Genomic DNA, 13,475 nt, shown 5'->3' on the forward strand with positions numbered 1-13,475 from the left:
ACAGTACCAAATCACAATGCAGAAGGATAGTCAAGGAAAGCCGGGGTCAAGGCGGGCAGCAAGCAAGAGAGGTCAGGTCCCATGCCAGGGGTCATTAGCCAGGCTTCAGTGACACAGGGGCCACTGTGGGCACAGGGAACACAGGAGACACTGGAAGCAACAGAAGGCACAGGTGACTAAGAGATATCCACAGACAGACAGGAACACTGGAACAGCACAGGGAAGTTGGCTGGGAACCAACAGACTGGACAACGAGGGGTTAACACATGAGCTGACACAGGAAACACTGAATTAAGCAACAGGTGAACAGGAATTAGATCACAGAACTAGGGAGCTCGAGCCACTTAGTGAAGACTTGTTGCATGAACTCAAAATGTAGTCTGTGAGCTAGCTAAATAGCCAGGGCTGATCAAGAGGCTTTTTTTCTGTTTGGCCAGCTAATTAAACGGAGTTGATAAAGCTTGGAAACAGAGGCACGCCCAGCGTCAGAACTGCCCACATGCGCAGGGGAGAGACGCCACTGCTTTAATGAAGAACAGATAAGTGTGACAACCATGGTCTAGGTAGCCTAGTTAGAAATCTGAAGCTGGGGCATGGGGTAAACTTTGTGTTACTTTTACACAGTGTTGATTATATCATCCCTCAAATGATCAGGACTGGCACTCAGGCCCAAACACTGCATCTTGGCAGGAGGCCATATGTTTCTTATTCCTCAGGAAGGGCCAGGAAATTGGAGAGGGCACTTCAAAAATGAGTATTATGAGTTAGGTCAATATTAAAGAAACTTCAAAAAGTCTTTGTCATTTTCCCTGAATGTCAAAGTGAAAAGTGCAGTTTCTAGTACCTACTTTCTTTCCAATGGGAGAAAATATTATGTATAATTGGTGCCACTCAACCTCACATTTTATGTCTAGGCCCAGTGTAAGATTCAAACATGGCACACACAATGAAGGAATGAAGCAGTGAAACTTTTGGATAGTTTAATAGTTTAGACCTACTTAGCTTTGATACTCCACATATTTGAACAAGCAATTATTTAATCTTCATTTAATCATTGCTTACAAATATAAGGTATCTGAATAAAAACACTGAAAACATTTTGCCATTTCAATTATTTATTCAACAAAATACAAAACTGTATTAATAATTGGGGTACTCTAGGAAAAAGTAAGATCTGATATTGACCCTTTTACCATAAATAACTTTTTCTTCTTCTGCTCCATGCATATTAACCAACTGCTGAAACATTCAACATATTACAAATACCCATTGAGCCTTCCAGTGAAGTCCACCTAGTGCAAATTCTTGTAATAGCCTGGCAACTATGCTTTCAAATTCAGAACAGAGTTGTGTGCTCCCACTACTGTGAGAAAACAAAAACAAAACTGTAGCTAAGCATCGTCATCTGGCTATATCTGGTCCTGTCCATTGCTTTTTGGATTGGCATCACTGCTGGTGATCTATAGTGTCTGGGGTGGAGGAGTATATGAGACACAAATGAAAGGGAAATTGGCCTACTCAGGGAAGGGAATTGAAGTTTTTGTTGGGTTACAATATGCTTCTGCATACATAGTAAGTGGATTTGGTATTTGGTTACCCTGTCAAAGAAAATCTTTGAAATGTATTTGATACCAAGGTAATTGAAGGCTTGTTTTAAAGTGATGTTTTCTTCCTGTTACAAATATGTAAATACTTTATGGTGCATGATCTGGACACAGGTCACTTTAAAGTCACCATGTGTTAAAAAAATGGTGGGTCTTACCACTGCCTTTTCATCAGGTTCTGCTGCCAGAAACCTTGTACAGTGCCTTAAAATACTTGAACATCCTGAACATCCAACTTTTAGACTGCAGGGGCTTACTCCCTAAAGTGATATCGGTTGGAAATAGGCAAATCATCCTTTGAAAAAACAATCTTATACTCACAGTCACTTTCTGTAATCAAAAGACTTCAGGTCCTCCAATAGCATGTCCCCATACCAACGTAACAAAGCAGAAATAAATTCTAGCACCTATGTCCGCTATGTGTGCTGTTGCTTTAATTATGTCTGTGTCAGTTCATCTAAATGGAAAAGAAATGAGATGTAGCACACTACAGATCTGACTTCCTCAGCACTAAACTATACCATGACTTATATAACCTGCAACTGCTTCTCTCCTGTTGCCCCCAGCATGCTAGACGGCATCTAAGGCACTCAAAGGGAATAATAATTTATAGCTGGTCTACCTGACAGTGCAAAGTAATAGGACAAGTTCACTGGCTAAGTATGAATTTTGACCTGTATGCTACATCAGAAACTGGAATGTACAGATCTCTGTTCACTGACCTGCTAGACAGGTCATTGCCAATATCAGAAAATCTGTCTGCTAGAGATATAAAGAAAGCTCTGCATTTCCTTTTTCCTTATCGGACAGACAAGCATTGCCTTCAGACAGATGCATCAGTGATGGACTTGCTGACGTATCAATCTGATCGGTAAATATTCTGTTTCCACACTCCATTTCATTGCATAGGATTATAATAAGGACAGAACAAGCAGCTCACAGCTAGCAAGATTTTATCTGCAGTGATTATTTGCTAGGGGCAATACTTACATTTCCATTTCTACTTTACATACCCTGGATACATTGCAGGTGATTTTGCCTAAAAAAAGTGAAAAGTAAAATAATCAAGTAGTTCTGCAAAAGGGCTTCTTTATCGTTAGGCTCTGAAAATATCCTATAAGCATAACATCGTCAAATTGTTTTGAATCTTTTTAAACATTTTGTTAAAAGAATATCTGGTTATCCTGCCATAAAGGCCTTTCATACAGGGTGACTAAAGTCTTCTACTTTTACAACCCTGATAATCATGACTGCGCGCAAGACTTAGCTCGGTCAACTTGCCCAAACTAACTTCCCCTTAATCTTTAAAAGTTTACCCCCAAAACATTTTTTTACCCCCCACCTATACACATTAAACACACCAACGTTGCTTAAATGACCCGCAAGCCTTTTATTACACAAATCTTTTAATACATAACATATTAAATAACATATTAATCACGAATAATACCAATATATAAATTATTAACTAGAACTATATATATAAATATATATATATATATATATATATATAACCATTACAAACATGTAAATTATTTAACTGAACAAATAAATATATATATAATAATACAACCAAGATATAAATCAAGAATAACCTTGCAGTAAAACTCAGAATTATAATTTCCTAGTTGCAGGTCCTCTGGGGTCCACCACTTATAAAAAACCTTGGGCTCTGCACCTTACCAACGAATTGCTCCCAGCTGCCCATACACCCAGTTCGGGAATGCCATGTCCCTTACTCGTGCAGACCCCACCAACAAATTTACCAGATCATCCAACCACACCGGGGACGCCATACCTTAGATGGTCCCCCCCCCCCAACATAACTATCAACAAAAAACACACTCCCCCCGAGGACCTCAACCGCCACAACAGCCATTTACCTTCATAGCGCCCAAAACAAAACAAAATGGGGAGGGAGGGTGGGAAAGCTTTACCCTTTCTGCTGTCCCTCATGAAAAAGGACTCTATTTCCTCTTCCTGACCTTTTTATCTCCTATTGACCCCTCCTATCATTCCCTCCCTGCGTCTCTTCCCCCCCCCCCTCCTCTTTTCTTCTCACTCCCGCACGTGCCCCTTCCTAATAATTAACCCTCTGCTGTCTCCCCACCTGTCTGCTCAGTCATGCTGGCCTTCCACTATACTCCTTTCTCTCGTATGCTCCAGGCCTCCCTTTACATACTGGCACACATTGCAGGGGCATGGTTAGCTGTTATCACAATTAGAAGGCAAGTTCAGAGCAATTATGACCTCTGATGATGCAACAAGTGCATGTAGACAGGAATCTGTAATATTAGTAGCACTGGGATTCAGAAAGGGATAAAAAAAAGTCAAAGCTGTACTCTGGGAAAAAAAACATGGTAATTATTTATAATATACTAAGCTTTAGCAGCCTGACATCTACATCAGTCTACATCTATTTTAAATTCAGTTCATTGTGTTGAGATGCTTTCTAAGAGAAATAACTTTTTAAATCAAATTTTAGTTTTTACTAAACCATTGCAGACTACTATAAAGACACAGATGATTCCACTTCTTGAAGGATCCGTAATGGCCCTATTGTTCAGCTGCATAAACAGAGAACTGTAGTGGGTATGCAGGCTTATTCAATAAGGAGATTTACAAAGGGCAGTGCCCCTTAGCAATGAGAATGCACCTTTCACTGATCGGACTTCAGGAAAATGTGGTTCGTGCTGCTTGCTGCACATTCTCATTTCTCTTATAACTGTTTTTCTCTGTAAGCCAGGGAATGTTACAATACTTGAGATCACAGCAAATCTAATTTTCTTTTGATTTTCCTACACAGGGAGATACCCAAAGCTGGTGTTTCATTTTGATCTGAAAAGAAACATCCTGTATTTCATTCTGGAGACCTATGTACCATCAATCCTTCTGGTTGTACTCTCGTGGGTATCGTTTTGGATCAGCCAATCATCCGTACCTGCAAGAATTTGCATAGGTAACATTTGTCTTGCCTGCTGCATTCTCCACAAAGGTTTGTTGTGACTGAAGAATCCTGAAGCAAGATGAAGAATACTAACAATTACCTGCAAAGCTATTACTTTTCTTTTGGTGGATAATATCAGCATACAAATATTTTAATTATAGGTATCATTGCAGCTCTGATGTATATCCAGGCTCTCTTAAGCCCAAGCACATTAAAATTGTTTAATTGTAACTCGTAAAAGATCATTTAAACCTCAGTAGCTTTAGTTAGCATTTAGAAGGCACTGAGCAGTTTTTTTTGACATCCTTAAAATATTATTTAGCACCAGTCATTGCCCGTCAGACACGGATCTTACTAGGAGTGCGACTGAAAGCCCAATGGCCATACACAAACACTATGGCAATGGCACAATACATATGATAATGGAAGTTGGACATGCTATCCAACTCAACCAGAGCCCTTCAAAAGAGAATAGAGGATGCTGCTGCATTTTTTACGTTAGAACCAATTCAGATCTAAGCAGTGCACATTGCTTTTAGGCAAGCCATTGCAAATGCATGCCCCTAATATGCAAAACACCCACCAGAGTTATTTTTTCTAGCACAACTCACTGCAACCCATTACAGTGTTTTGGGGAGTGCTGCAATGGTTGTGTGTTACCTCAAAGCATTGGGGTGTTCTACAAAAAAAAATGGCACTGCAATGCATGTTTTGTGTGTGCATTAGCATTTATCTAAATAGATCCTAAAGTGGAGGTAAAATCTGTTTTACAGCAAATATTGTCCCGTTGCCATTTCTTATCATAGCAAAAGCTGGAAAGTTTTTTTCTGTCAAGTGTGACTTTTAAAACCTATCAACATTTTTTCCTAATACAGCAAAATGAGTCATACATGAAGAAGTGTATGGTTGAAGGCTTGGTGGAGAAGGAAATGGTGGTTAGGGGATAGTGGAGATTGCAGTTGTAGAGGTGCAGATATGCTGTACATGCTTGACAATATGGGGAGAAGCTCATGGGGGCCGAAATGGACTCTTGTTTTTGTGGTTTACTTCCACTTTAATGTAGCAACGAGTTGTCTTTAGGGGGTTCTAGAAAGACTGTCAAAGCCTACTAAATGCTTTGTATATTCTTGTAGAAGTTGTAGCTCCTTAGGCTAGCATTTACCATCAATATTTAAATCAATGTTTATGCTTAAAGAGGCAATCTATTAATATAACAGCATAGCAGATACTGGCATTTTAAAGTAAATCTGTCACAAACCTGAGCACTTCAAGCTGAGCATATAGTGAAAAAATATTTTAGATTACTTTGATTTCCTTCAGTGACAATTGTCAGTATTAGTAGATTCAGATCTGTAAGCAGTGATCTTCTGCCATCATTACTCATGTTCAGTGGAATACATAGCCTGGCTGGGGAGGGTCCAGGGTCCTTGTGCTTTGGCACACTTTGAACCTTTCTGTGTCTGCATTTGCTTATGCTCATATCACTGCCTATGAAAATATCATTAATTTATTGTTATCTGTATTTGGGAATCACCTAAGTTGTTATTCCTGTCAATTCAATGCGTCTACACAAAGGGTTTTAAAGAGGCTATAATTGATTTAAATTCAAGTATTCATAGTAGTTGCATTTAAAAACTAATCTTATTTATTGTCGTGTTATTAAAAATCTGCCTTGAATTTAGCTTATAAATAGCTTATGTTTATAATGTATCATTAACTATCAGTGTAAATGTTGATGTGTTACACTTGTGTTTTATGATTTCTGTAGGGGTGACTACTGTTCTTACAATGACCACACTCATGATGGGTGCCAGGACATCTCTCCCCAATGCCAACTGTTTTATAAAAGCCATTGATGTCTATCTTGGAATTTGCTTCAGCTTTATATTTGGTGCGCTTCTAGAGTATGCAATTGCACATTTTTGTACTCTTCATCGTCCAGATCAAAAGAAACTAGCCCAGGTAATATATTATCGGCAATACTTTTATACTTTAATTAACTATGTTACAGATCAGGTGTATGACTTTCCTAAATACAGTATATGGCCTAACATGTGTGGTCCACATCTTTTTGAGCTTGTAGGACATCTCATACCATGACCACTAATATGATGTCCACCATCGCCCTTTCCCTCTGTGGTTATAACAGTCTCCTCCATTTCTTAAGATGGCCTTCAGAAGTATTTTGGAGACTGTCTGTATGAATGCATGCCCATTCATTCCAATAAGCATTTGCAAGGTCAATACTTGTATTGGACAAGACACACTGGCCCACAATCTGTGTTCCAATTCATCCTGGAGGTGACCTGTCAAGCTGAGATCTAGTCTTTGTGGAGTCCTTGCAAGTTCCTTCACCCCTAACTTGTCAAACCATCCATTTCCAGATGGGTAGAAATGGGGAGAGATCCACATGCCTTTGAAAAACTTTTTGCAAACTTTTGATTTACAGAAATATTGGAAAGTGGAAGAATTTAGGTAACTTTTGTTAGTTATCAGAGTGCTAATATTTTGTATTTTATGTATGAATAATGGATTCTGTTTTCGCACGCCTTCCCAATTAATCATAAATTTAATGAGCACTCTCTGTTTTATCTGCTTGTAGTATTAGGAATAAAAATTTGATCACCCAAGAGCTCTTTATTATCACATTTTTATATAATTGTTTAAGTTTTAGTGCCACTCGGATTTAAGGGTGGAGTACTTGGGAACTTTACAAATTGTATATGATTAATGGCACTTCCTACTGGACACTTTTCCAGTATACAATCTGACTGTACAAAATCTTTTAGATTTTTTATTAACTATGTAGCATTAGGTCCTGCCTGATTTATTACTAACTGGATAGAATGTTTAGGTTTGTCAATATTTTACACTGTATAGGAAAACCTAAAGGTACAATCATGTGGTATATAATGTATGAACAATGTTATTGATGCATTGAATATTTACAAAGTTTTTGTTGCACAGGGATTAGGGATATGGTCACTTTAGGGTTATTTATATTATTATTATTACATAGCATTTATATAGCGCCAAAATATTACGGAGCGCTGTACAAGTCCATAACCATATCAATAGTTGTCCCTCAAAGGGGCGCACAATCTAATGTCCCTACCATAGTCATATGTCTTTAACAGAGTTTAAAGTCATTTTTTTTGAGGTAAGCCAATTAACCTAACTGCATTTTTTTGGATTGTGGGAGGAAACCCACGCAAACACCTGCAAACTTCATGAAAACCTGCAAACTTCATGCAGATAGTGTTCTGGCTGAGATTTGAACCTTAGACCTAGTATTGCAAAGGCTAGATTGCTACCTATTTGTAGTCTGAAAATGTTCTTCTGACATTGCGTAAAAAAGGCTGCAGGTGAGATGGGGAAAGAACAGATCCACAAAATAATTTTTGCAGAGGTAGGTAGATACATGCACAGCAGAAGATCAGGTACAGCTTATTCTCCAGCAAGCTTTCAGGAGAACATTGAGAATAGTAATAGTAACCTCCCCAAATCTCATTCTTTGTTCATAAAAGATCAGCAGTTAGATGCACAAAACTTTAGATGATCTCACACTGTAAGATATACAGTTATAAGTTACAGGCAAGACATGCTTTAGGACTGCCAAATGTCATAAGTTGCATTGCTTTATTCCACGAAGAATTCAAGGCAAATGATTGTTTATAGGAAATGCTTAGGCAAAAATGACCTTTTTTATATATTCCTTATAAGACAGCAAATCTTTACATTCTGAGTTCAGGTCCACCATAGTCACCTTATAGTGGTCGTGCTGTGCCAGCTATCTGGAAACACACGGTTCATTATGGTTACAGGGCATTCTGCAAAAAAAGTAAGATGTGGGTATTCTTTATTATCTATGAATACAGAACTTTAATTTCTGCTTTGAAACTGTTACTGTGCTTTTTAATATATACTACTCCCAAACCATGAAACTAAATCTACTGGCAGCTGTGTGAATTGTTCCTCACCACTGCACAATGGTTTACTTCTACGCTTTATTACCCTTCTATATATTTTATAATCTTAATTAATACAGTCAAGAACAAGTGTAAAGATCAACATCTTAGTGAGAGCCTCCTAAAAATAATTGCTCATTTTCTGCCTCTCAGAACAATAACTGCTCTGTGAAAACCACAGTAGGCTTTGTACTTTGCTTGTCAGTGAACTGAATTGTCTTTTTCCTTAGAAGCTTTTCCTTCCAGTTATATACTAGACACGGTTACCTTTTTTTTACTCACTTGAATGTAGGAACTTTTTTAAAATTGGATAAAACTTTGCTTAACTTGTTAATGTTCTTGAAACAGGAACCTGTCAAAGTGAGCAATTCTGGCATTATCTTATTGATGTAGAGTATTAAAGGAAAATTGTACCCCAACCTAACGCCAACTCACTATAAGATTTTAATCGTTGGCAAAGATTTACTTATCATTCTTATTATCAATACATTATTATTATATTATTATATTATTATTATGCTGCCTCATTCTTGGTAAAACAAAAAGTTTACATCTGACTTGTGCAAGCAGCAAATGCTCACTTTTCCTTTGCTTCCTTGCCATCGAGAGCAGGGAAAGAAACTGTGTAAGCTCTGAGATGCTTTAAATTAGAGATTTCACATAGGGGAAGAGGAAGTCTTCTGCTATGTGAAAGCACTGGACGAATGATTATGTACCAGCTCTGTTATATGAGGATAAGGGTAGTGACTCACATGCTATAATGGGTTCACTCCTTGCAACAGAAGAGAACAGTACAGGTAGTCCCCGAGTTAAGAACATCTGACATACGGGCAACCCCTAGATATGAACGGGGCTTCCCTGCTCGTTCGTTTGCAGGATGGAGGCTTGATGGGGGGAGGGGGGTGGTTTTCATGAATTGCAGAAGTAGTATTTTGCTTTTCTGCAACCTCTTGTAACTCTTTAATGACCAAGACCAACTCTGCAGTTGTTTCCTTTTTTCATATCAAAGCACAGCTTGCTCCAGAAGTTAATGAATGTCTAGGCTCTTAATAGTTTTTTTTTTGTTTGTTTGTGATTACCCCACAGTATTTTATACAGTAACTGACAACACGCTGTTAAGTAATATGTTGGGACAAACATCTGTCCTAATTGCATTTATTAAAATAATGTACCTGTTCCGACTTACATGCAAATTCAACATAAGAAGAAACCTACAGTACCTATCTCATATGTAACCTGGGAACTACCTGTATAGGAATAAATTAATAGATGAGTATATGTTGCTGGGTGGGGGTAAAAAAAACAATTTGTGCTGAATGGGCAAATCATGGGTCTGGTATGTTATATTGACCTTTGTGCTTTTCACATCCTGCCATAACGCTCACCCTTATGGGGAAAACTAGCCTTTATGTTGGCACCCCATTACCTCATAGACTTAGGACAATTGGGTTTTTATGGCCTTTATTGACCTTTATGGCTTAAAAATACAACAATAATGCCTTTTCCTTCTTTTTATTGTTTGACAGAAGGACTTTGAAGAAGAGGAGATGGATATGAATGGAACCATTGCAGCTGTTTCCAGTGGAGAAAATACCCAAAGCGAAGTAGTCAGTAACAGAAAAGTGAAAAGCCAAAGCAGCCGCACTACCTCATCCACAATAAAGAGAATTCTGTGCATTTTCTATTGCTTCCAAGTTGAAAACCCTCATCAAATAGACAATTATTCCAGACTCTCCTTTCCCCTGAGCTTTATGATAGTGAATGTTTTTTACTGGGTGTACTATCTGTATTTCTAGACTGGTTTGTCTAATATCAATCAATGGGATGGCAATAACAGGCAAGGAATTTTGCTCGATCCCCAAAATATCCTGGAGCCACATGAACACGATACTGGACAGGAAATTGGTTTAAACATAAAGTGCCCACTTAGCTGTCAATATCTAAACATTTAATGTCATTGGAGAATTCCATAATGTTGGACCACCTTGGTGATTTTGTATCCTCCATCCATTTTGCCAGTACAAGGTTTCACAACTAAGCTTCTCCTTGTTATATATTTAGGGGTTTGTAATCATTGGAAAACAAAATTAGGGTTTACCAGTGTACGCCAGGGTCCTCCAATAAACTTCTCAAATTTGTGTCAACAAATTATTAAAGATTCCATCATATATTGCTGATAATAACCAAGTGGTCCTTATAATTTACTTAATATTTTTAGGGGATGTAAATTTTTTGTATATAATTGCTTTATTTATCATAGTCAGGGCTAGATAAATACATGTTACAAAATATATTTACTTTTTTAATGTGAGAAAAAAGCTTATTTAATTTATACGTTCTGCCTTTGAGTCAGCAGGCTTGTTTTCACATTTTCCTAAAATTCTCCCTGCTGTAAAGACTGTAGTTTACTCCCAGACAAGTTCTGCTCATCAGTATTGACTTGTCCCCGTTAAAAGGTTTAATCAAACAAGCAGATCATAACAGATGAGTCTGTCACAAGGGATGCAGACATTGCAGTTTAGTCGGTTTAGCTATCTTACAGTACTCTGGGAATCCATTGTCATGTATTACATGTTTATTTATAAAAAAAAATATATATATTAATACAGGAGATAGAAAAAAAATGATAAAACAACATCTAAAATGTAGCAATAGTAATATAAAAAGTAGTTTCAATACTATAAAACATATACACATGAAATATTGTGGACCTGAAACCTATATATTACCCTTTAAATCAGCCATTTTTAACCAGGGTTGCATGGAATCCCAGGGTTCCTCCAGAAGTTGTTAAGGGGGTCCATGAGCTGTGGCTGATTGACCTCCCATTTGATGATGGCTCCATAGTATCGAGCCCAACACCACTTGATAGAGCCACTTGCATGACTAATTATGTTTTTAGTTGTTCATAAAAGTTATATTCGAGCAACAAATGCAGGGACAACTGCAACTTTGCAATGGCTGCCAATGTAAGAGGCTTTTTCTCATTGACCCCCATTAAACTGGTTTTAGCAGGGGTTTTCCAAGACCTGAAAAATATTTTAGGGGTTACTCAGGGGTTAACAAAAACAGTTGAGAATATCAGCTTTGTCTAGGGCAGTAGAGGAAAGCTGGTTATATTGTAGGATCCTTAGGCGCCTAATAACTATTAAACAACACCACCAATGCCCTGTCAATGCCACCAATAATTGTCAGTAATATGTACAACACAACCCAAACTGAGGTTTTGGTTTAACTTATTTTACATTCACAGAAGCCTTTAAGGTAAAGAATAAATGTACAACAAAACCCATTTTAATAACATATTCACAGTATGGTCAACCCTGCTGTTCTATGGATAGACTCCAACCCTTGGATGATGCCTATTGTGCCATGCAATTAGGATCTGTGCAATGTACAGTGTGGGCACCCAAGAAAGTCACAAACTTTTCTATATAAGCCTTGCATAAATCTATATACCAGAAGCATCCCAATAACAGTTTTCCTGATGAAAACAAACACATAATTGTTTAAACCAAATGCCAGCTGTCCTGATATTGGCATTTATGCAGCTGTTTTCATGCTACTGTTTATTCTACAGCACGGACACTATAAAATCACAAAATTGACTTCCATTAAAATGCACCAAACATAATATTATAAAATAAATGAAAGCTAGTTTTAGTCAAAGGGAAGTTATTTTAATGCTGACATTTGTGCTATAGACACCCAGGGTATTTATTTGTGTGCCTCATGTAGTGCCTGTGTAATGTCATCCGGTGAATGCATAGGCTGTATTCCAGTGCTCCAACCACAATATGCCTGTCTACATATATATATATATATATATATATATATATATATATATATATAGTAACAAAAGACAGGCACCAATTATCTGTAATGTACATAGCATATTTATTAGGATGTATTTATTTACTGAAAGAAGTGGAACCTTCTCCCCTGCATCTGTCTTTGCAAGTAAAATGACTTTCAGTAATGAGTAACTCCTTAGGTTGGATTATTTAATGTTCATGTACTGTATATACACCAATAATTGTAATATACATTTTTATTTGTATGTACTTATAACTTATTGCATTAATAATACAGCATTGGATATACTTATTACACTGAGTTTGTATTTTTTTTATACTTTAAATTATTTGTTACTTTTATTTAAGTTTTTTGTTATTTATCTAGGCAAAAGTTTGCTGTGCTGTAAAGCTCATTTATTTTATAGTAGATTATACAGCATTTCAGCCAATACACATAATGGTAATGTATCATTTACCTACAAATCATTTTTTTGTGACTGTTTTTTTATTTTCCATATATATAAATATATATCTTGCTCTGGTGGTTCCCCTTTAAATCTGGTAGATAGAAATCAACGCAGTTATACACACCTTGGTATTCCTTAATACATTACGTAGCATTACATGGTAAAGGAAGTACAACATTACATTTATTTAAGTGTATGTACCTGAATTTAACCAGAGTTTTGCAATGCAGTCTACAACAGATTTAGACAAGGGAGAAGCAGTGCAAGCAGCCAATCTGTTGTACAATCAGTTGTACCGCATTGCTCATATGCTAACAACAAGTATACCGGAGGAGTGTACAGATTAGTCCATCACAGTTTAGAGAAGAGGTAAGACCTTCTTTATGTGGAACCTAAGTGCAGCAGAGAAAAAAACGAATATTTATATATATATATATATATATATATATATATATATATTTTTTTTTTTTATCTGTGTGTTAGCTTTGTGCCTTAATCACATTTAACATAGAGGATGGTAACCACGTTATATCATTAGGCAGCCATATTACACAAATACACAACCTGTATATCTAAAAAAACAGGGTTCCCCCAAAAGTTGCTAGGGGTTCCTTGAGCAATGTGTGCCTCTCAGGTCAGTTAGTACTGACACCTGTAATGCGCCTGGGCACACAAACCTCAGCCAACTCCAG

At 37.2% G+C, this 13,475-nt stretch overlaps 1 protein-coding gene across 2 annotated transcripts in view; it reads left to right on the forward strand.

The window, feature by feature from the left end:
• GABRP (gamma-aminobutyric acid type A receptor subunit pi) overlaps nt 1–12,615 on the forward strand; it is a 55,058-nt gene extending 42,443 nt beyond the window's left edge. The window contains exons 8-10 of one of the 2 annotated variants that reach the window (XM_072424232.1): nt 4,411–4,563; nt 6,320–6,513; nt 10,049–12,615. In XM_072424232.1, the coding sequence (XP_072280333.1) occupies nt 4,411–4,563; nt 6,320–6,513; nt 10,049–10,315 (614 nt within the window). In that variant the 3' untranslated portion in view covers nt 10,316–12,615. Of the gene's footprint in view, nt 1–4,410; nt 4,564–6,319; nt 6,514–10,045 lie in introns of both variants that reach the window. The other variant, XM_072424230.1, reaches the window with a different exon arrangement.
• Nucleotides 12,616–13,475: the final 860 nt, after the last annotated feature.

This window comes from Pyxicephalus adspersus, chromosome 10, assembly GCF_032062135.1.
Source record: "Pyxicephalus adspersus chromosome 10, UCB_Pads_2.0, whole genome shotgun sequence".
Taxonomy (NCBI): domain Eukaryota; kingdom Metazoa; phylum Chordata; class Amphibia; order Anura; family Pyxicephalidae; genus Pyxicephalus; species Pyxicephalus adspersus.